Source organism: Cherax quadricarinatus, chromosome 51, assembly GCF_038502225.1.
Source record: "Cherax quadricarinatus isolate ZL_2023a chromosome 51, ASM3850222v1, whole genome shotgun sequence".
NCBI lineage: Eukaryota > Metazoa > Arthropoda > Malacostraca > Decapoda > Parastacidae > Cherax > Cherax quadricarinatus.
This window is the reverse complement of record NC_091342.1, coordinates 1,098,280-1,118,802: the sequence shown is the minus strand read 5'-3', so window position 1 is coordinate 1,118,802 and position 20,523 is coordinate 1,098,280. Positions and strand designations below refer to the sequence as shown.

Here is a 20,523-nt window from a genome sequence, read left to right as displayed (position 1 = left end):
TTATCTTGGCTACTGCAGTTTCGACTTGTGCCTCCCAATTCTTTGTCTCCTTCTCCAACCTCTTTTCCAATTTCACAGAGAGCTCTTTCTCCATTTTTTCAGAAAGCTCTCCTAATTTTCTCTCCCACTCTTGTTCCATCCTTTTCCACTGCTCCTCCATCCACTCCTCCCTACCAGAACCATTCTCATCTGATCCTTGGTTCCTGCAAGTCCCCACCATTTTTTTTTTGTGAGAGAAGAGAGAAGGGAAAGGTAGAAGGAGAGAGAGAGGGGAAGAGTGAGAAGGGAAAGGGCGAGAGAGAGAGAGAGAGAGAGAGAGAGAGAGAGAAGGGAAGGTAGAGAGAGGGGGATAGTGAGAAGGAAAAAGGGGAAGAGAGTGAGAGTGAGAGAGAGAGAGTGAGGGGAAGAGTAGGAGAGGGGGAGAGTTAGAAGGGAAAATGGGGAAGAGAGAGAGCAAGAGAGAGAGAGGGAGAGAGGGAGAGAGAGGGAGAGAGGGAGGGAAAGTGAGAGAGAGAGGGGGAGGGAGAGTGAAGGGAAGGGTAGGAGAGGGGGAGAGTTAGAAGGGAAAATGGGGAAGAGAGAGAGCAAGAGAGAGAGAGAGAGAGAGAGAGAGAGAGAGAGAGGGAGAGAGAGGGAGAGAGAGAAAGAGAAGGCAAAGAGAGGGGGAGAGAGGGGGAGAAGGGGGAAAGAGGGGGGAGATGGAAGAGCAAGAGGGGAGAGAGGCTAGGGGGAGAGGGAGGGGAGGAGAGGAGTGAGATGGGGAAAGGGAGAGGGGAGAGATAATGGGAGGGGAGAGATGTTAGAGGGGGGAGATGTTAGAGGGGGGAAGGTGTTAGAGGTAAGAGATGTTAGAGGGGAGAGATGGGAGAGGGAAGAGAGAGAGATAGGTAGAGAGTGATAGGTAGAGAGAGAGATATAGGTAAAGAGTGAGAAAGGTAGAGATAGGTCTCTACCTAGGATAGGAAGAGGGGGTGAGAGGAGCAAGGTTCAGATGGTCAGTTCACAGGACGGTGTGAAATCCTGTGTATGTGTGTGTTTGCGTGTGTACTACAGCTTACAAGTGCTTGTTCCTGTGTGTGTGTGTGTGTGTGTGTGTGTGTGTGTGTGTGTGTGTGTGTGTGTGTGTGTGTGTGTGTGTGAGTGTGTGTGTGTGTGTGTGTGCACACTCACCGAGTAGTGTTTGGGGCCCTGATTCACAACCTGAAAAATTTGCCGCCACAAACTAGAACATAACCTGGACCAGAAGTGAGCCGCATAATCTAAGCGAGGCCTTACTAATGATACGCAGAGTCGTACTATAACCTCTGGGCCCCTGTTACTTACACTTGATATAAATCCAGGTAATCTGTTAGCCTCATTTCGCACACTTAGTCACTGCTGTCTTAGCCGAAGATCTCTACTCACCATAGCTCCTAAGTCCTTTTCTCATTCCGTATGATCAAACTCTACCTCATCTAGTTTATAATTACGAAGATTGCTTTCATTTCCAAGGAATTAGAACTTTCAACTTTTCCACACTGAACTGCATCTGCCATTATCCGGATCACGACATTAGCTAGTCAAAAACTTCGTAAAGTTCAGTAGCATCACACTAAATCTATTATCCCGCCTGGTTTTGTAACTTCAGCGAAATAACTAGAGTCGTCTGGTTTTCCACGAAGGCAATTTAATGTAGATTATAAACAAGAAGAGGCACAAAACTGATCCTTGTGGAACACCACTTGTGACGGGTATCAATTATTTTTACCCCATTTTAAGCGAATTTCCTATTAGTTATCCATACCTCCATCCAAGAGGGAGCGTTTTCTCCAGTGACATATACTGCCACTTTCTTTAACAGTCTGATAAATGCTTTACTGATATAAATGTAGAGATTGTAGCGTTTGTTACAGTTGTCAACTGCATCAACGGTGTAGAGTTTTATCACGTTATGACTTGATCGAGTTTTACAAAGAGCAATATGTGGCAGTGTGTGTGTTCTTTATGATGGTAGTGGTGTTGTGATGGTGGTGTTGTGGTGATAGTGGTGTTGTGGTGGTGTTGTGATGGTGGTGGTGTTGTGGTGATAGTGGTGTTGTGGTGATAGTGGTGTTGTGGTGGTGTTGTGATGGTGGTGTTGTGGTGATAGTGGTGTTGTGGTGGTGTTGTGATGGTGGTGGTGTTGTGATGGTGGTTGTAGTGGTGTTGTGATGGTGGTGTTGTGGTGATAGTGCTGTTGTGGTGGTGTTGTGATGGTGGTGGTGGTGTTGTGATGATGGTGTTATGGTGGTGGTGGTGTGATGGTGGTGTTGTGATGGTGGTGGTGTTGTTGTGATGATGGTGTTATGGTGGTGGTGTTGTGATGATGGTGGTGTTGTGATGATGGTGTTATGGTGGTGGTGTTGTGATGGTGGCGTTGTTGTGGTGGTGGTGTTGTTGTGATGATGGTGTTATGGTGGTGGTGTTGTGATGATGGTGGTGTTGTGGTGGTGGTGATGGGGGTGTGATGGTAATGATAGTAGTGTTGTGATGGTGGTGATGGTGGTAGTGGAAGTAGTGGTGGTGGTAGTGGTGTTGTGATGGTGATAGTGGTGTTGTGATGGTGGTAGTGGTGTTGTGATGGTGGTGATGGTTGTAGTGGAAGTAGTGGTGTTGTGATGGTGGTAGTGGAAGTAGTGGTGGTAGTATATACTACATAACTAGCAGTAGTACAGTTCCTGTGACAAGAGTGGTGATGATACCGCTCTCATTACTGTTCTTTGCTCTTGCAACTGCTACTGTTCTTGCAACTGCTACTGATCTTGCAACTGCTACTGATCTTGCAACTGCTACTGCTCTTGCAACTGCTACTGATCTTGCAACTGCTACTGCTCTTGCAACTGCTACTGATCTTGCAACTGCTACTGCTCTTGCAACTGCTACTGCTCTTGCAACTGCTACTGTTCTTGCAACTGCTACTGATCTTGCAACTGTTACTGTTCTTGCAACTGCTACTGTTCTTGCAACTGCTACTGATCTTGCAACTGCTACTGCTCTTGCAACTGCTACTGCTCTTGCAACTGCTACTGCTCTTGCAACTGCTACTGTTCTTGCAACTGCTACTGATCTTGCAACTGTTACTGTTCTTGCAACTGCTACTGCTCTTGCAACTGCTACTGATCTTGCAACTGTTACTGTTCTTGCAACTGCTACTGCTCTTGCAACTGCTACTGATCTTGCAACTGTTACTGTTCTTGCAACTGCTACTGCTCTTGCAACTGCTACTGCTCTTGCAACTGCTACTGCTCTTGCAACTGCTACTGCTCTTGCAACTGCTACTGCTCTTGCAACTGCTACTGCTCTTGCAACTGTTACTGTTCTTGCAACTGCTACTGCTCTTGCAACTGCTACTGCTCTTGCAACTGCTCTTTCTGTTACTGTCACTGCTAACACTTGTTACTTTTTTTACCGTGTCCTCTTTTATTATCTTAGATTATTGTCATTTCAACAACTGCATTTATTGCCAGAGTTATTCCTGGCATATTAATTACGTTTGTTATAAATAGTGCGACTCGGCTAGATGCTTTAAGGTCGCTAATGTCATTATTGTCAAGGATAGATTAGCCTTTAAAGGAAAGGGTTGAGAGGATTTGATATTTCAGTCTGTTATATTTATATTATCTCTGTGATTATAAATGTAACTTGACTTTGTTAATATGACTCGTCTTATGACCCAACAGATGTTAACGTTATTCTAGTGTGTTATGGCTGAAGTTAATGTTCGTGTGGTGTTCATTTTCAAAGTTCATCGGTTTTTTTTTTTCTTTCTAGATTTACCCACCTTCAATTTAAGATTATTAGGGTATTTATGCTAATTTTTTTGGGGGGGTGGGGTGGGGGGGAGTTATTATACCGTGTCTGGAGGACAAAATAGTGAAGCTCGGGGTACAGCTTTGTCAAAGCTCTACAGAGTGAGACATGGCAGAGCTCTGAACAGAGCTGAGCATGATTTGATAGAGCCCTACACGGAAAGAAATTATTTTCCAAATGATATTTGTCCCTATATCTTGCATCTCAAACCACGGTGCGGGTGGGGTTAGAACCCATGGCGCGTAAGCCACTGAGCAAGCTGGCTACAATAAGATTCATTTAACTAGGTACATTTATACACAGTAGAGAGGTTAGCATGGGCCACTACTGTGACCACAATTACACTTGTTTGTAATTATACCAAGTTGGATGAATTTTATTGTAGCCATCTGGCCCACTGGTTTACGCATTGGCCTGGAGTTCTACGACTCCCTTGCCATGGGTTCTAACCCCACCAGTACTCTGGTTTGTTTACAATCGTGTTATGATTTCGTGAGTCATCTTGCATCTCGTAAAGTGTCTGTTCGTGAAGGTTCGCTAAACGAATGTTTTTGATTAAAATTAATAATTCCGGGTCTGGCCGAGCACCCCTGGCAGTCTTCAAGCTGGCACTGGACAAGCACCTAAAGTCAGTTCCTGATCAGCCGGGCTGTGGCTCGTACGTTGGTTTGCGTGCAGCCAGCAGCAACAGCCTGGTTGATCAGGGGCTGATCCACCAGGAGGCCTGGTCACAGACCGGGCCGCGGGGGCGTTGACCCCCGAAACTCTCTCCAGGTAAACTCCAGGCACCAAGTTTGCATTGTAAATTAAGTCGGCATAGTATATGTTTTTCTCAAGGTCAACACTGTAACTTAGTCATCAAGGGAAGTGTCCAGCAAAGGTAGAAATATGTTCTAGTGACTTTTAAAGGTCATTAAAGGTCATTCCCTCCTAGTAATCACGTGGTAAAGTCAACTTAATTAGTGATAATAAACCTTCAAAGGATCAGTATTATTATCCTCTCTCTTTTGTACTTTTGGCATTAGTCTTAATTAGAAATGTTTCTAGCTCAACGACAGTGCTATATTCCCAACAGAAAGGACCCTGGTTCGATTGCCGGGCAGGAGCGAGACGTATAATTGTCTCCTTACGTCTGTTTCTCCTGGTCTCCATCAGATACCAGCTGGTGGATGGCAGCCTGAGAAATGGTAACATACCTTTCTGCTGTGCTTTGTAACGAGCTAAGGAAGGACAACAGCTCTTAACTTGTAATTCAGACGAAGTATAATAGCTTTTATATTGTAAATAAGAAGTATGATAATAGCTCTTAGCTCGTAAAGGAGCTGCGGAACGGCAAGAGCTCTTAGCTCGTAGAGGAACTGCGGAATGACAAGAGCTCTTAACTCGTAAAGGAGCTGAGGAAGGATAATGGATCTTAGCTGTAAATAAGATGAAGTATGATAAAAGCTCTTAGCACTGATTTTCGGTCCTTCAACCTCTTTATTAAGGTAGCTCTCAAATCCTGGACGCATTTCATGGAAGAATTTTGGAAACATATCTGGGATCAAAAATAAAAATTTACGTCAGGAGATAAACACACAAGTGTGACAAACACCGAACAGTGACACAGATAAACATGGGAGACAATAAAAGGAAAACACAAGGAGTACTGAATATTTCAACATCATAGCTCTGAAGAGGGCATTAAAGTGAGACCGAAATGCAGTTTTATTGTGTTCGTGTGGTTAGATTAGGATATATACACTTGCATCGTGTGACGCGTTTAACCCGTGTGGGTTAAACGCATCACACGATGGAAGCTCGAACCTCCGTCCGTTAACTGCTTCCACTAGTTGAGGATGGAAGTTCTGCTGGTTGTTGCGTGTTTAGTGGGGTTTGAAGTCTGTCTGCTACACGAGGGGTAATAAGGCTACATGTAATCTGTTCACCAGTAGTCAAGAATAGCTTATAAGATAGTAATTAAACTCCCAGTGTATATATACACACTGAGAGACATACACCTCTCATTGTATATACACTGAGAGACATAGTGTATACAAACTTAAAGTTCTCTCCAGCCTCCTGCTATAAGTAGCGCACTACTCACACTATAAGAAGCGAACGTACTTCAGTCTTAGTGTGTGACTGAGTGTTCAGTCTGGTGGTGGCACAGAGACGAACATCCATCAACCTTGTGGCCGCACACAAAAGCTGTTTTAATCTCGTTGAACCTGTGTGGATGGGAAAGAGAGCATTCCCACTCAGCTTGGGGGGAATGAGAGGGCATTCCCACTCAACTTGAGAGGGGGGGAAAGCAGGGAGGTAGGTAGGTAGACACTCCCATTCAACGTGTAGGTGGTACAGAGGGGATTCCCACTCAGCTGGGGCTTGTAAAGGCGGGGATCGAGAGGCGTGTGCCACTCAGCCTGGGTAACCTGGCTAGTGTGGTCTTCGGACCCCAGTTATGTGGCACTTACTCGGCCTAAAGTGTTAATAACTTAGGCGCAGGCTGAGTGCCTCTGTCTCTGTCTCTGTCTCTCTCTCTCTCTCTCTCTCTCTCTCTCTCTCTCTCTCTCTCTCTCTCTCTCTCTCTCTCTCTCTCTCTCTCTCTCTCTCTCTCTCACTCCCTTGGATCGTGAAGTATTTCCTCAATGTGACCTCAGATTATATCACTGACGATTTTCGAGATGCCTTCAAAAACGTGTGATAGCTAGAACACATATTTGCCTGGTAAATATAGCCAGAGGCAACACCCGAGGCAGCTGGTACGAGAGGCAGGAGCCTGCGTGGTTGTACAACAAGCAGGTAGCTACGACAGGCACAGGTGGAGCAAGAAGCCTGAGCGTGCTTGTATAGCAAGCCAAGGAGCTACAGCAGGAGAGGTTGGTGCTAGAGGTAGAAGTACTCGGGCTTGTACAGCTAGCAGGGGGCAACGACAGAAACAGAGAGTGTAAAAAGCAAAAAAACAACAATATGCATGGTTGTGCAGACAGGATGAAGCAGCGACATGTACAGGAAGGGCAAGAAGCAGAGGTATACGGGTTTGTACAGCATGCAGAGAGCTGCAACCTCATCTTACCTCTGATGGGAAGAGGTCATCCACGCCAGAAAGTTTCCTTCCCAAGGGTGAGAGGCACAGAACCACCTAAGGAAGAGTTGCAGGTTAAGTGGCGAGGAATGGCAGAGATTTTCAGTCTCCTTATACCAACCAAAGCTCGCCTAGCAGTAAATAGGTATAACGAGAATGTTAACTGAGTGCTGTGCGCAGCATCCTGGGTAGAAGGGAAGGAAAAAAAGGTAGTAATAAGCTACATGTTTACCTCTGCTGTGAAATATGCTGAGGTAGGATAATAGCCCTGTCTTATTATCATTGATGAGACGCTGAGGAAACTCTGGGGAATTTGTCAAATATATCAGAGAAAAGCTTTCCCAGTTAGTGCCAGACTCCGGCTACTGCCGACCCCTCGCAGCCATCTCTGAATATCGTTATTTTACATCTATCGTGATCGTTTATAGGAAGACGTGTAGCTTAGAGACAGAGCATGTGTCTTGTAACCAAAAGTACCCGGGATCGATTCCCAAGCAAGGCGAGATGTATAGACCAGTTTCTTTGCACCTATTTCCCCCTACTCACCTTGTAGTAAATAGGTAGACCGATGCGAGTCGCATCCTGGGAAAGGATCACAAGTGGCTTTGTTGGCTTATCCTTGATTTGTAACCCTCCTGGGTTAATTAAGCTTAAGGATGTCTTCATCAGCGCCACTCCGGTCGCCTTCCTTCACCTCCTTCCCACCTCCCTCTCTTCTCTCCTAGTCTACTCCCCACCACTCCTTCCTTCGTCTTCTCCCCACCACCCTCTTCCTTCTTTGCCTCCTCCTACCCCCAGCAGCATCTCTCATCTGAGATAAAGCGTCAGATATCTCGGTGTGTCCAACAAGATCAGACCTAATCCTCTTACGCCACTAAAAATGACCTTTCTTTTCAGGCCTTCGCGAGTTTATCGGCTCTGGAAAAGTTTCCTCCAAAGTTTTTCAAGATATTAAGAATCCGCTTTACTTTGCGGCTTTCTGCTTGAGTGCCTTCTGGTGTCGTCTGGATTGTTTTTTCGTACAGAGAAGCCAAGTCTAGATTCCCGGCTTGACACCTTGTGTATAATAGAAGGTTGCCTCAGGGGGTCAACGTTTCTATATCTGGGCAAAACGTTCGTTGAAGCTCAGTGAAGCGGAATAATATATCTTTAAGATTAACGTTTCAAAGTGTTACTAGCTGATGACTTCCTGTCTGGGAGCACCATTTTGTGTGGAGTTCAATAATTTTAACATCTTTTGCTAAACGAGGATTACCATAAGATTACCATTTTCTCCTCCCTTTTTTTCCTTCCTTTGACCCACTACTCCATTCCTGCCCTTCCTATATCGCAAAGGAAAACAAAAATATTAAAAACGTATTTATATAAGCAATTTGTATTTCACGTTTATCTATGCAAATTTAGTTACTTTGCTAATTTAGGTGCAAAGTAAAAATTTGACACAGAATACATTTACATAATATATTTGATGTAACCTAAATACGACTTGTGTACGTCCAAATATATATGTGTGTGTGTGGACGTACGTCAAAGCTTCAGAAGCCAACTAGAATACCTGAGATTCTTTCGCAGTTGCTTCAGAGTCCAGTAAGGAGGAGTTCGAAGCTTCAACACACCTTGTGAAGCTGAGGTGGAAGGTGCGAACAAGGAAGTTAGTGGCGTTTAATCTTGAAGAAAGCTGCCTTGGGGGGTTCGTTAAGATCGTGTCTCTGCATTACTCGGCATCTTTAACCAGAAAATTGCATTAACCGCTGCTGGAACAAGAACCATTAAGGAGGAGTCCCGTGAGCACTGAAGCTCACCTCCAGCAGTATTTAGCTATGCCTCAGTGATCTTATTATCACCCTTGTGTTCTGCGTGGCCCTTGTTGTGGTGTGTATTCAGAACATTGTGGAACCCTCTCCTGCTCGTCTCTTCCCTCGTTTGCATGCTTAATTTGCAACAATGTGTTGAATGTTGATGAGGGATATTATCAAGATTATACAATAGTAGACACGATATATGCAACTAGCATATATATCTATCTGAATATAATGCGAGTTTACTTTAGTCTCTGCTCTAGGGAATATTCTTGATAGATAATCACCCACCTGGAGCTGATAGTATTTAACTGTACTCTCGAAAAGTGCATAATAAATATATGATAAATATATTAATAGAATTCCTTACAGTTTTTATGTTAAGTAAAAAAAATAAATGTTTGTCCAAATGAATAAATCGCGAATATATGTGTATATGTATGTTAAACAACCCCAATGAAAATAATGAAATTCCAAATCTTTCGTGATTTCCCACATTATAAAGGAACAGTCATATATATATATATATATATATATATATATATATATATATATATATATATATATATATATATATATATATATATATATATATATATATACATTATATATATATATACATTATATATATATATATATATATATATATGTATATAATAATATATATATATTATATATATATTATATACATTACATATATTATATATATTACATACATATATATATTATACATATATATAAATATATATATATATATATATATATATATATATATATATATATATATGAAACACGAAGTACGTATATCTTTGAGCATTACAAAAGTCATATGCATACGGTATCTATGAAGATATAACGGTGCCTTTCATAGTCATTAACTAAAGTTGTTTAGATACACCTAATTGTCAATAAATCCTGACACCCACAAACAGTGCCATTAAGGGCCATTAGTTAACACTTTAAACAACTGAGCACTTAGGTCAGATATTCAAAGCTGGTCTGCAGCTACTTGTTTCTGGTATAATCTGAACCATTACCATTGTTCGTTTTAACCCATTATAGAGCCTAGGAATTGTAATGGTCTAAGAATGACCGAAACGTCGTCTGGTTCATTTTTAGTAATGCACTGGTTAGTTGCAGAATGTTCCAGTTACAACATTCTCATTTATTCTTCTAGATGTTAAATGTAACCCAAGAATGTCTTTAGAGTGCCTTTAATAGAGCCACCTTCTAAGTGTTCTTTTCTGTCTTTTACAGTGAGCCACGGAGCGAGTGGCATCATCAACTGCATAGAGGCGAGACAGCAGTGCCACAATGACCCAGGTTGTAGGGACGTGCTCATTATGTTACACAAGATCTGCGGACCTGAACTGGGTAAGTCAAAACTCAAGGGGATGGAGGGTTCATTCTCTCTCTCTCTCTCTCTCTCTCTCTCTCTCTCTCTCTCTCTCTCTCTCTCTCGTTACCTGCCATTCTCTGTCTTTACCACTTCATTATCTCCCAATCCCACCTCTTTCCCTCTTCCGTATTTCGCTATCCCTGTGCCTCTACTCTTGCCTAAATCCTTCCTAATAATGTGTTGAGATAACACTTTTTCTGGTAATGTTTTATGGAGGTTAAGTATGACACACGGCGAAGGAATGAGTGGTGTGGTAGAGTGCAACAGTGACCGCGTTTGTTTTATGGTTCAGGCTGTGGTCTAGAAAGGCAGACATGATGGCTGCCTGTACTCTCTGAAACTATGACCTCCCGTTGTTTTAGAGTACGGGGAAGCCATAATGTCTGGCACTCAACCACAGCTAGGGTCGTGAAATGGATGAGGCCAGTGCCACTTTGGATCTCTTAGTTTACACTCGGTATTATAGTATTGGGAAAAAAATTTAATGTATGTCAGTGTTGGTAACATAATGATACTCGGCATTTGTTTAAGCAACGAAAGAAGAGCGTAATTTCGCCCTAATGAAGGACTGATCTTCTCTTAGTGTCCACGTGTTGCCTATATTTGTCGGCACTCTGCTTACCAGTTAAACTATTTCTTTTATTACTTTTCTCTTTTTTTTCCTCTTAGTTTCTTTGTCTCTTCTCCGTTAGTCTCGTTTCTTTTCTCCTCAACGTCATCGTCGTCTCTCCCATTCCGTCGCTTCGCCTCTCCCACCACTTCCTCTCACCCCTCCCTCTCTCTCTTCCTCACAATCCAACATTTTCTGTATCTTTCCCTCTCTCTCTCTCTCTCTCTCTCTCTCTCTCTCTCTCTCTCTCTCTCTCTCTCTCTCTCTCTCTCTCTCTCTCTCTCTCTCTCTCTCTCTCTCTCTGTCTCTCTCTCTCTCTCTCTCTCTCCCCATCACTGAGACACGTCACCACTGGACACTAGCTTCCTGTGAGTCCTAGACTGCTCAGAGTGTTTCAGGTGTCAGTGGCTGGTGTACATATAACGCTGTGTCCGAGGCTTCACTCTTTCTAATTTGACCAGAAACCTCGGTGAGTTTTCAGTCGAAGCATTTTGTCCCTCTGTTCATCTCTGTCCTTTCACCCTTTCTCCAGTCGTCTCTCCACCCTTCTCTTTTCCTCTTTCTCTTCCTCTTCCTGTATTTAGACGTTGTTATCCAAATTCCTCTCCCCTACTCTCTCCTATTTCCCATCTATAATTTCTCCAGCTCTAGGATGGAGATATCTTCGCAAAAAATCTATTTCCCCTGTATGTGGGCAGGTCCTGAGAGATGGTATTTCCTAAGTGACAGTAACTCCAGTACTGCTGGAAGGAAACCTTTGAAGCTGCCGTAGTTGAACCCTTTTGCTGGAATACTTGAGGATATCCTCATTACTGAGGTCTCCCATATCAGGCTGACAGATTTCAGCACCTTGTTTGAGCTCCATCTTGCGTGATGGAATATAACAAGGAAACAGCTATATAGTTCGCCTTCTGTTCCCACTGCTAACTATCGTCTAGAACTGAGTAGCAGCACACTGTTGATGTATCCAATTTTGTTAAAAAAATTCTTGGTTTGCTCCTTCCTCGCCCTCTCTTCTTACGTCATACCCTTTCCCACTTACTTTTCGTCCCTCTTTCCCTTCCTTTCGTTCCTCTCTCTATGTTCCACTTCTTCCTCCCGTTCACAGCTCCGCTTGTCTGTGTTTCTGTGTGCTTTGCACTTTGAGAACACTTTCTGACTGACTTTTGTTTTTGATTCAGTCTGAGCTCCTTTGTGACTCGGATCAGATCATCTTAGTCTTTTTTTTCTTGTTTGTATTATTGTAGATGTGACTGATGTATTTATGTTCATGTCTGTGTTTTCTTCTGTCAGCTTTTCTTTATTCGTTCTACTTTTGTTCATTCTTTAATTGTTAATATCACTTTGTTGATTAAGGATTGTTTCTGTGTCAGTGAGTATTTCTGTATTTCTCATTTTCAGTAGCTTTCAGTCCTTCTGTACCTCCTTCCCTCCCTCTGTGCCTCTCTCTATGCCTCCCTCCCACCTCTCTATGACTCTCCCCATTCATTTGTACCTCTGTGCCTCTCGCCCTCTCTATGCCCGCCTCTCTCCCTTCCTCTGTGCCTTCCTCCCTCTGTGCCGCCCTCCCTACCTCCCCCATCCTGTTGCACTTAACCCAGCTAAAACACAGGAAGACACTGGTTAAATATTAAACGACTCTCTCATTCACATCAACACAAATCGTGCAGATTGCCAGCCCTTGCCTGAGCCCCCGGGCTTCGGCCCTCAAGTCATCAGCCCGCAGCGTAAATCCGTAGACCCTGATCCCAGAATCAGGCACCAGCGTCCGTGGGCTAGTCTCAGTTCCAGCTCCGGCCCTAGCCTCTATCCCTCATCTCCTTTCCTTTGCTTTCACCCCTAGCTGGTTAGAAATTTTAGGTGTGGGTGGTCAGAGCACGTTGGTGTTCTGTGTAACATAGCAGGAGACATAACTAACCTAAAATTGATTGTTCCGCTCATCAAAAACTCTTTGGCTAAAGTATTTTTTTTTCCTGTATCCTTTTGAAATCTGAATTAATCCAACTTAAATTCACTGTTTAGTCTTTTTCCTGATTAATCTCAGTACCGTATTTAAATATTTTATTTATTGCTGTCTTCGACTTGTAAACAAACCACAGTACGGATGGGGTTAGAACTCATGGCAAGTGAATCTTAAAACTCCAGGTCTCTGTCAGTCTTCGTAGGAAAGATTCCCTATATAATGGGTTCATTATGACCTGTTCTCCAATGTAATTATACCTTTCTGTAGCAAGTAGACACAGAACTGTGCTACATAATGCTTGTGAGGCCTTACTAATGATATATAAAACAGTAGAATAACCTGTGTACTTCTGTTGCTTATGCTTCTTGATATAAATTCAAGCAGTTTAAGTATTAACATTAAAGTTTAGGTACTGGTGTCTTGGCTTCAGATTACTGCTGACCATAACTCCTGAGTATTTTTCAAATTCTGTATAATCAAGTTTTGCATTTAGGTTTTAAGTGTTAGGGTTATTTTTGTTGATAATTATAGCAATTTCCCACGTTCCTCTACTGAACTCCATCAGCCTCTTTTCCGACCACATGAGGTTGTCCAGGTCATCTCGAAGTTCTATGGTTTCCCCTGCAGAGTATGTTGCTCGACCTGCTTTTGAGTTGTCAGGGAGTTTACTTGCGTCGTTCTTGCTTCGCCACGAGTGGCTTCTGTAGTCTCAGTAGAGATGATCAAGAAAGGAGTAAACATGATGACAGGAGGCAAGTGATATGAAGCTGGAGGGTGGAGAAGGTAATATCCAGGTTATGAATAGTAAGTTAGTCTCAAGTGGCGTTCTTCTCCAGTCTGATCAGACTTTTTGACAAAGTTTTGAATATAGCGAAACTGACGGATTTCTTTTCTGATATGATGGCAGCATTTAAGGCAATTTTTATGCATTTTCGTCTGCATGAGTCATAATCAAGAATGATCAACTTCATTCCACTTCATAAGGTGTCCTTGCATGACTTTGTATTAGACAGAGATTCTACTGTCGTCACTGTTGCAGCTGCGCTTGAGTACATCCCTCCTAAGTTTTTCTTCTCGTAGTCACTACGTGGTATTATAAATACTTCTGCGCTAGGTGCTTAATGGATGTCGAGCAGAGGCTATTTTAACTTCATTGTCAAATAGGTTGGTCATGTTAGTTGCCACGTTGGTGATGGGCAGAACGATGTATCAGGGGACAATCTCTTCAACCGGGTTGAGACTCGTTGAAGATGAATGTCACACGTATCCTGTAATCTCTTATAAAGTGCACCAACTGAATGTATATATGTGCACTCTTCCTCCAGCTAGTGTAGACTATGAATTTTGAAAGATGATAAAAATTTTAATTCTTTTAGTTTAACGCGCCCCGTCTGTCTCCTTTCTTAAATACGAGAACTGCATTCTCCGTCTTCCGGATCTCTAGCAACTGTCCATATCCATTTACTTTTCCAATAGTGGTGACCCTGCCTTGGCTCCCTGTCTGGGGAGTATCTCGAGACCTAAGTCTCCCATGGGAGGAGGTACAAGTACCCCCTCATCTTTGGGACCAACTGTCCCCAGGCCTAGCCACAGTCCCCGCCCTCACGGGGCTCGTAGGGAGAAACTAGGCCTCTGGTCTGCTTGTTGATTTTCTGCAGAGGTTTAAATAGATATATTTACGTTCTGTCGTAGAAGCTATTCCTTGGATGTATCCAGCTCACTCAAAAATCCGTTCACTTCTTCCCCAGTTGTATCTATGGTGTGTTGATATAACCTTTCTCTTTGACTCTGTCTTACCCATGATACCACTGAGAACACCCCATAAACGTTCTTGTTTATTGTGAGCCTTTCTTTTCATTCTTATTACCGGTTCTTTTATTGTATTCTTTTATTCATTGGGTGTGTGGGAGTTGGGGGTAATGTATTTACTACTTTTCCATATATTACAGAGTGCTGCATAATTTTCTAGCTTCCCACGCATACCAAACCATACCCCAGGCCGGGATTGAACCCGCGGTCATAGTCTCAAAACTCCAGCCCGTCGCGTTAGCCACTAGACCAGCAATCGTGTCATTACGATTCCCACGCATATTATATCCTCGCACATCCACTCCCAAGTCCTTTACCCAGAGCTGTAGGCACATACTTGTATAAACCAACGTTCGTCTCTCCCCCTGGACAGTGGCGTGTGCTACTGTCACCCCAGGCAAGTGCAAACTGCTGCTGAGAACTCTGGGCACTTTCGACTACCTGACATCATGCTCGTGTGCTGAACCTCACATCGACTTCAGCTGTTACACCTTCAGAGAGACCATCTTCAACCACCCGTGTTCCCTGGCTGACACCCCAGGTGAGCCCATACGGGTTTAGCACTGTGCATGTCTGCGATACCCTAAGAGGGATAAGAGACACATGTGTAATACTAGTTTTTGGTGTATGTATATAAACCAAGGCACAACTAACCAGCACATTGAATAATGGAACTTACGACAACATTTCGGTCCGACTTGTACCATCAACAAGTCATTTGTCCATTGTTCAGATAGCAATTTTGTGCCTTTTTTTTTATTCTTTATACTAACATGGTTTGTACCCAAAAAAATCCTGACACAGTGCCTGGCACTCAGCTGAAAATTAAGTTCGTTTTCACCACTTTTTTCGAAGTTCATTTACATAATTGACTCTGGAAACAGAGTTTGTGATTTACTACAAGTTCAACTTGACCTTGTTAAACTGCTTATATAGTTTAAGGTTATTTCTATTTTTTTATATATACTACGGATATTATTTTGTTATTTTTTACGATAAATCGTTCTTGTTGACAAGTAGGTTAGGAAATTTTTTTGGTTAATATTAACATAGTTACATAATATTTTAATCGATAAACCTTTGTTATATTTATTGGAGGGTTAAGTTGTTAGGGAATATATGTTAATGATGCACACCTGTGTGTATCACACCCTGACACCTGTGTGTATCACACCCTGACACCTGTGTGTATCACACCCTGACACCTGTGTGTATCACACCCTGACACCTGTGTGTATCACACCCTGACACCTGTGTGTATCACACCCTGACACCTGTGTGTATCACACCCTGACACCTGTGTGTATCACACCCTGACACCTGTGTGTATCACACCCTGACACCTGTGTGTATCACACCCTGACACCTGTGTGTATCACACCCTGACACCTGTGTGTATCACACCTTGACACCTGTGTGTATCACACCCTGACACCTGTGTGTATCACACCTTGACACCTGTGTGTATCACACCGTGACACCTGTGTGTATCACATCCTGACACTTGTGTGTATCACATCCTGACACCTGTGTGTATCACGCCCTGACACCTGTGTGTATCACACCTTGAAGCCTGTGTGTATCACACCCTGACACCTGTGTGTATCACACCCTGACACCTGTGTGTATCACACCTTGACACCTGTGTGTATCACACCGTGACACCTGTGTGTATCACATCCTGACACTTGTGTGTATCACATCCTGACACCTGTGTGTATCACGCCCTGACACCTGTGTGTATCACACCTTGAAGCCTGTGTGTATCACACCCTGACACCTGTGTGTATCACACCCTGACACCTGTGTGTATCACAGCCCAGCCAGTGTATAACAAAGTCACTGTAGTGGGCGCTTGGAATCAGGTAATGTTTGCCTCAGAGGCGCGTTAAGTCACAGGCCAGCATCTCACTGTCCCGAGGCAAATAAATCACTAGCAAGACGCTATATATCTACCTCGGTAAGACCATGGCAGGTTACACATGCTGCTGAAAAGACAAGAGAGGAATGATGGGTATACTCCACAGTGGAACTGGCACCAGTGTGAAGCATGACTGAATAGTCTCGGAACTTAGAGACTAGTTGTGTAGTCTGGGGTGGAAATCTGTCTTTCTTATTACTCTGATTTCATGAATACTAGTGTGCTGTACTAGTAAGAAAGATGTAAGATGCTCTACTAGTGAGAAATACGTAATGTCCTCTGTTAGCAAGTCAGCCAAGAACATGTAAAGGATCTTGTTTCGACAGTTGTGACGTAGACAGTACCGTGGAAAACCTTCACCACGATGAACATCAAAATGGTATACAATACCGACAGGTTGTTAGGTAAGACACATATGCAACAGTTAGACAACTTTATTCCGAAACGTTTCGCCTACACAGTAGGCTTCTTCAGTCGAATACAGAAAGTAGGCAGGAACAGTAGAGATGTGAAGACGATGTAATCAGTCACATCTCTACTGTTCCTGCCTACTTTCTGTATTCGACTGAAGAAGCCTACTGTGTAGGCGAAACGTTTCGGAATAAAGTTGTCTAACTGTTGCATATGTGTCTTACCTAACAACCTTCACCACACTGGACGTGTTGGGAAAAATAATGATTACTTCATATTAAGTCCCTACCTGGAGAGAGTTTACCTAGAAACGGTTTACCTGGAGAGAGTTTACCTAGAAAGGGTTTACCTGGACAGAGTTTACCTAGAAAGGGTTTACTTGGAGAGAGTTTACCTAGAAAGGGTTTACCTGGAGAGAGTTTACCTAGAAAGGGTTTACTTGGAGAGAGTTTACCTAGAAAGGGTTTACCTGGAGAGAGTTTACCTAGAAACGGTTTACCTGGAGAGAGTTTACCTAGAAAGGGTTTACCTGGACAGAGTTTACCTAGGAAGGGTTTACTTGGAGAGAGTTTACCTAGAAAGGGTTTACCTGGAGAGAGTTTACCTAGAAAGGGTTTACCTGGAGAGAGTTTACCTAGAAAGGGTTTACCTGGAGAGAGTTTACCTAGAAAGGGTTTACCTGGAGAGAGTTTACCTAGAAAGGGTTTACCTGGAGAGAGTTTACCTAGAAACGGTTTACCTGGAGAGAGTTTACCTAGAAAGGGTTTACCTGGACAGAGTTTCGGGAATCAACGCCCCGGCGGCCCGGCCTGTAACCCTAACAGCCATACTCTGAATAATTCTTGTACGGATGTTTTTGAGCGTTTCTTAAGAGGCAAACAAGTCTGTGAGCAGCAGCCTTCACAATATTTGGGTCCAGATTTAGGTGAGACGATATACAAGCCACAAGTTACTCATACACCATACATGATCTATCCTCAGTTTTATCCGCGACTCTTCTCCAGAGAAAATCCTTGAACACAGAAGAGATACTAGCCTATATCTTTTTTTTTTTTTAAGCAGAGAGGTATTGTTCTCAATGTTTCCCACCTTGCCATAATTTATTGGATAGCCAGAAATCGGCTTTAATACCACAAGACGGGCAGCCACCAGCATTTTTTTGTAAGCTTCTTGAGTATATCGCACTATTGACGATCCTGACGAGCTTTTAAGAACTTTCCTCAATATGAACAGTTTCGGGAACAAAGGATAGCTCTTCCTCACAGTTATAACATTGTTATTAACGTTAAAAATAATTGCAGATAAACACAAAATAGATTCACAATGAAGTTATTTCTGGTGCAGGACTTTAAAATGAGTTGAGACAAGATAACAAATTCTTAGCTTATAAAATACTTGTAGGAGCTATCATAGATAATCCTATTAAACCTAAAGTTTCGAAGACAGAGAGAGAGAGAGAGAGAGAGAGAGAGAGAGAGAGAGAGAGAGAGAGAGAGAGAGAGAGAGAGAGAGAGAGAGAGAGAGAGAGAGAGAGAGAGAGAGGCATACAGGCACAGACTAAAAGAAAGTGTGAACGGGATACAATGTGTTTGATAAAAGGGGAAAACAAGAGGAAGGACAGAGAAGTGGGAGAAGAGGAAAAATCTGCGAATAAACGTTCACCAAAACAATCGTAAAATAAATGAAAGCATGGAAGAGAGAGAACAAATAACACATATATAGGACAATACAGAGAGCAGCATCAGAATCCAGGATAAATGCCAGAAACTGATAAATGTGAGAATTAATACAAGTGAGAATAACAAGAGTGAATGAATAGGGCAAAGAACAACGGAAGGAGAGAGGAAGGAGAGTGGGACAGGGAAGGAAGGTAATAATATGCGAAAAACGGAGGTAACGAGATAATTGAAGGGTGTGAGAGAGAGAGGATAACGAGGGAAGCCAAGATAAACGGAAGCCAACAACGAATAATTGACACCAAAATGAACAGAGGAGGAGGAAGAAGAGGGGATATAACTAAGAAAAAAAGTAAAAAAGAAGACGAGGACACTAAAGATAATGAAGAAAAGGTGTGAATAGGAAGGTGATGAGAAATATGATGAATAATTACTATCCTGAAGATGAGGAAGATTGAGATGGGAGAAAGAGAGCGAAGAGAAGGAATAGGAAGATTCTGACAAAGCACGTACTAAGGGGAAAAAAATGAAAGATAAGATAAGATAAGATAAGATTTCGTTCGGATTTTTAACCCCGGAGGGTTAGCCACCCAGGATAACCCAAGAAAGTCAGTGCGTCATCGAGGACTGTCTAACTTATTTCCATTGGGGTCCTTAATCTTGTCCCCCAGGATGCGACCCACACCAGTCGACTAACACCCAGGTACCTATTTGCTGCTAGGTGAACAGGACAATAGGTGTAAGGAAACGTATCGGAATTTCCACCCGCCGGGAATCGAACCCGGGCCCTCCGTGTGTGAAGCGGGAGCTTTAGCCACCAGGCCACCGGGCCACGTATAGGACGTATAGGAAGATGAATAAAATGAGAAAATGCTGAAGGCAGAACTTTCATTATATATATATATATATATATATATATATATATATATATATATATATATATATATATATATATATATATATACCGAGCTCTAAGATCAATATTATATTCCATAAAGTAAACATTTGAACATAATCTTTTTATATTAATCCATAAACATTAAACTTTCCAGCAAACATTAAAATGTTAACACAAAATTTAAATATTCTAGTCAAATGTATCAATTTCTTCTCTTACTCTGGCTACACATTAACATTTTTAACGTGTTCTTGTTATCTCTCAGCGGTTTTTTTAATGGAAAATTTAAATGCCGTCGGCATTTACCAATTCACATTTCGCCCTCACCTTATAAGCTCTTCACAGAGCGAAACATCACCTGATAAACCTCTACAAAATGCGAAAAAGTTATCGCAAAGAAACACTTTCAATTTGCCTCTCTCTAACACTCAAGTCCCGCGTCAACACCCAACACGTTTTCTTTCATTCTTTAAACAGAGGATGATATTGCTATGATGCCCAGCTGCAATGATGCCAAGGAGATGTGCACCAGCAGGGCTTCGTGTCTCAAGAATTATATGGAGTTCGTCAACGTCTGCAGCTTCAGTGGAATCACCTGTACAGCCCAGGACAGGTGAGGCTGCTGCTCTGAGGTGTGCATGAGCCTGCGTAGTAGCAGGTGTTAGAGCAGGGACAGGAGTAGATGTTGAAGGAGCAGGGATAGGAGTAGGAGTGGAAGGAGCAGGGACAGGAGTAGGTCTTGAAGGAGCAGGGACAAAAGTAGGAGTTGGAGCAGGGACAGGAGTAGGAGTTGAAGGAACAGGGATAGGAGTAGGAGTGGAAGGGACAGGAGTAGGAGTTGAAGGAACAGGGACGGGTATAGAAATTGAATGAGCAGGGACGGGAGTAGGAGCTGAAGGAGCAGGGACAGGAGTAGGTCTTGAAGGAACAGGGACGGGAGTAGGTCTTGAAGGAACAGGGACGGGAGTAGGTCTTGAAGGAACAGGGACGGGAGTAGGTCTTGAAGGAACAGGGACGGGAGTAGGTCTTGAAGGAACAGGGACGGGAGTAGGTCTTGAAGGAACAGGGACGGGAGTAGGTCTTGAAGGAACAGGGACAGGAGTAGGTCTTGAAGGAGTAGGGACGGGAGTAGGTCTTGAAGG

At 43.0% G+C, this 20,523-nt stretch overlaps 1 protein-coding gene across 7 annotated transcripts in view; it reads left to right on the top strand.

The window, feature by feature from the left end:
- The window catches only part of LOC128694761 (uncharacterized), a gene marked incomplete at its 3' end in the record, with an annotated part of 640,093 nt that overhangs the window by 513,853 nt on the left and 105,717 nt on the right, over window positions 1–20,523 (top strand). For all 7 annotated transcript variants that reach the window (XM_070095663.1, XM_070095662.1, XM_070095661.1 and 4 more), the window contains 3 exon segments: window positions 9,952–10,068; window positions 14,849–15,016; window positions 19,859–19,994. In XM_070095663.1, the coding sequence (XP_069951764.1) occupies window positions 9,952–10,068; window positions 14,849–15,016; window positions 19,859–19,994 (421 nt within the window).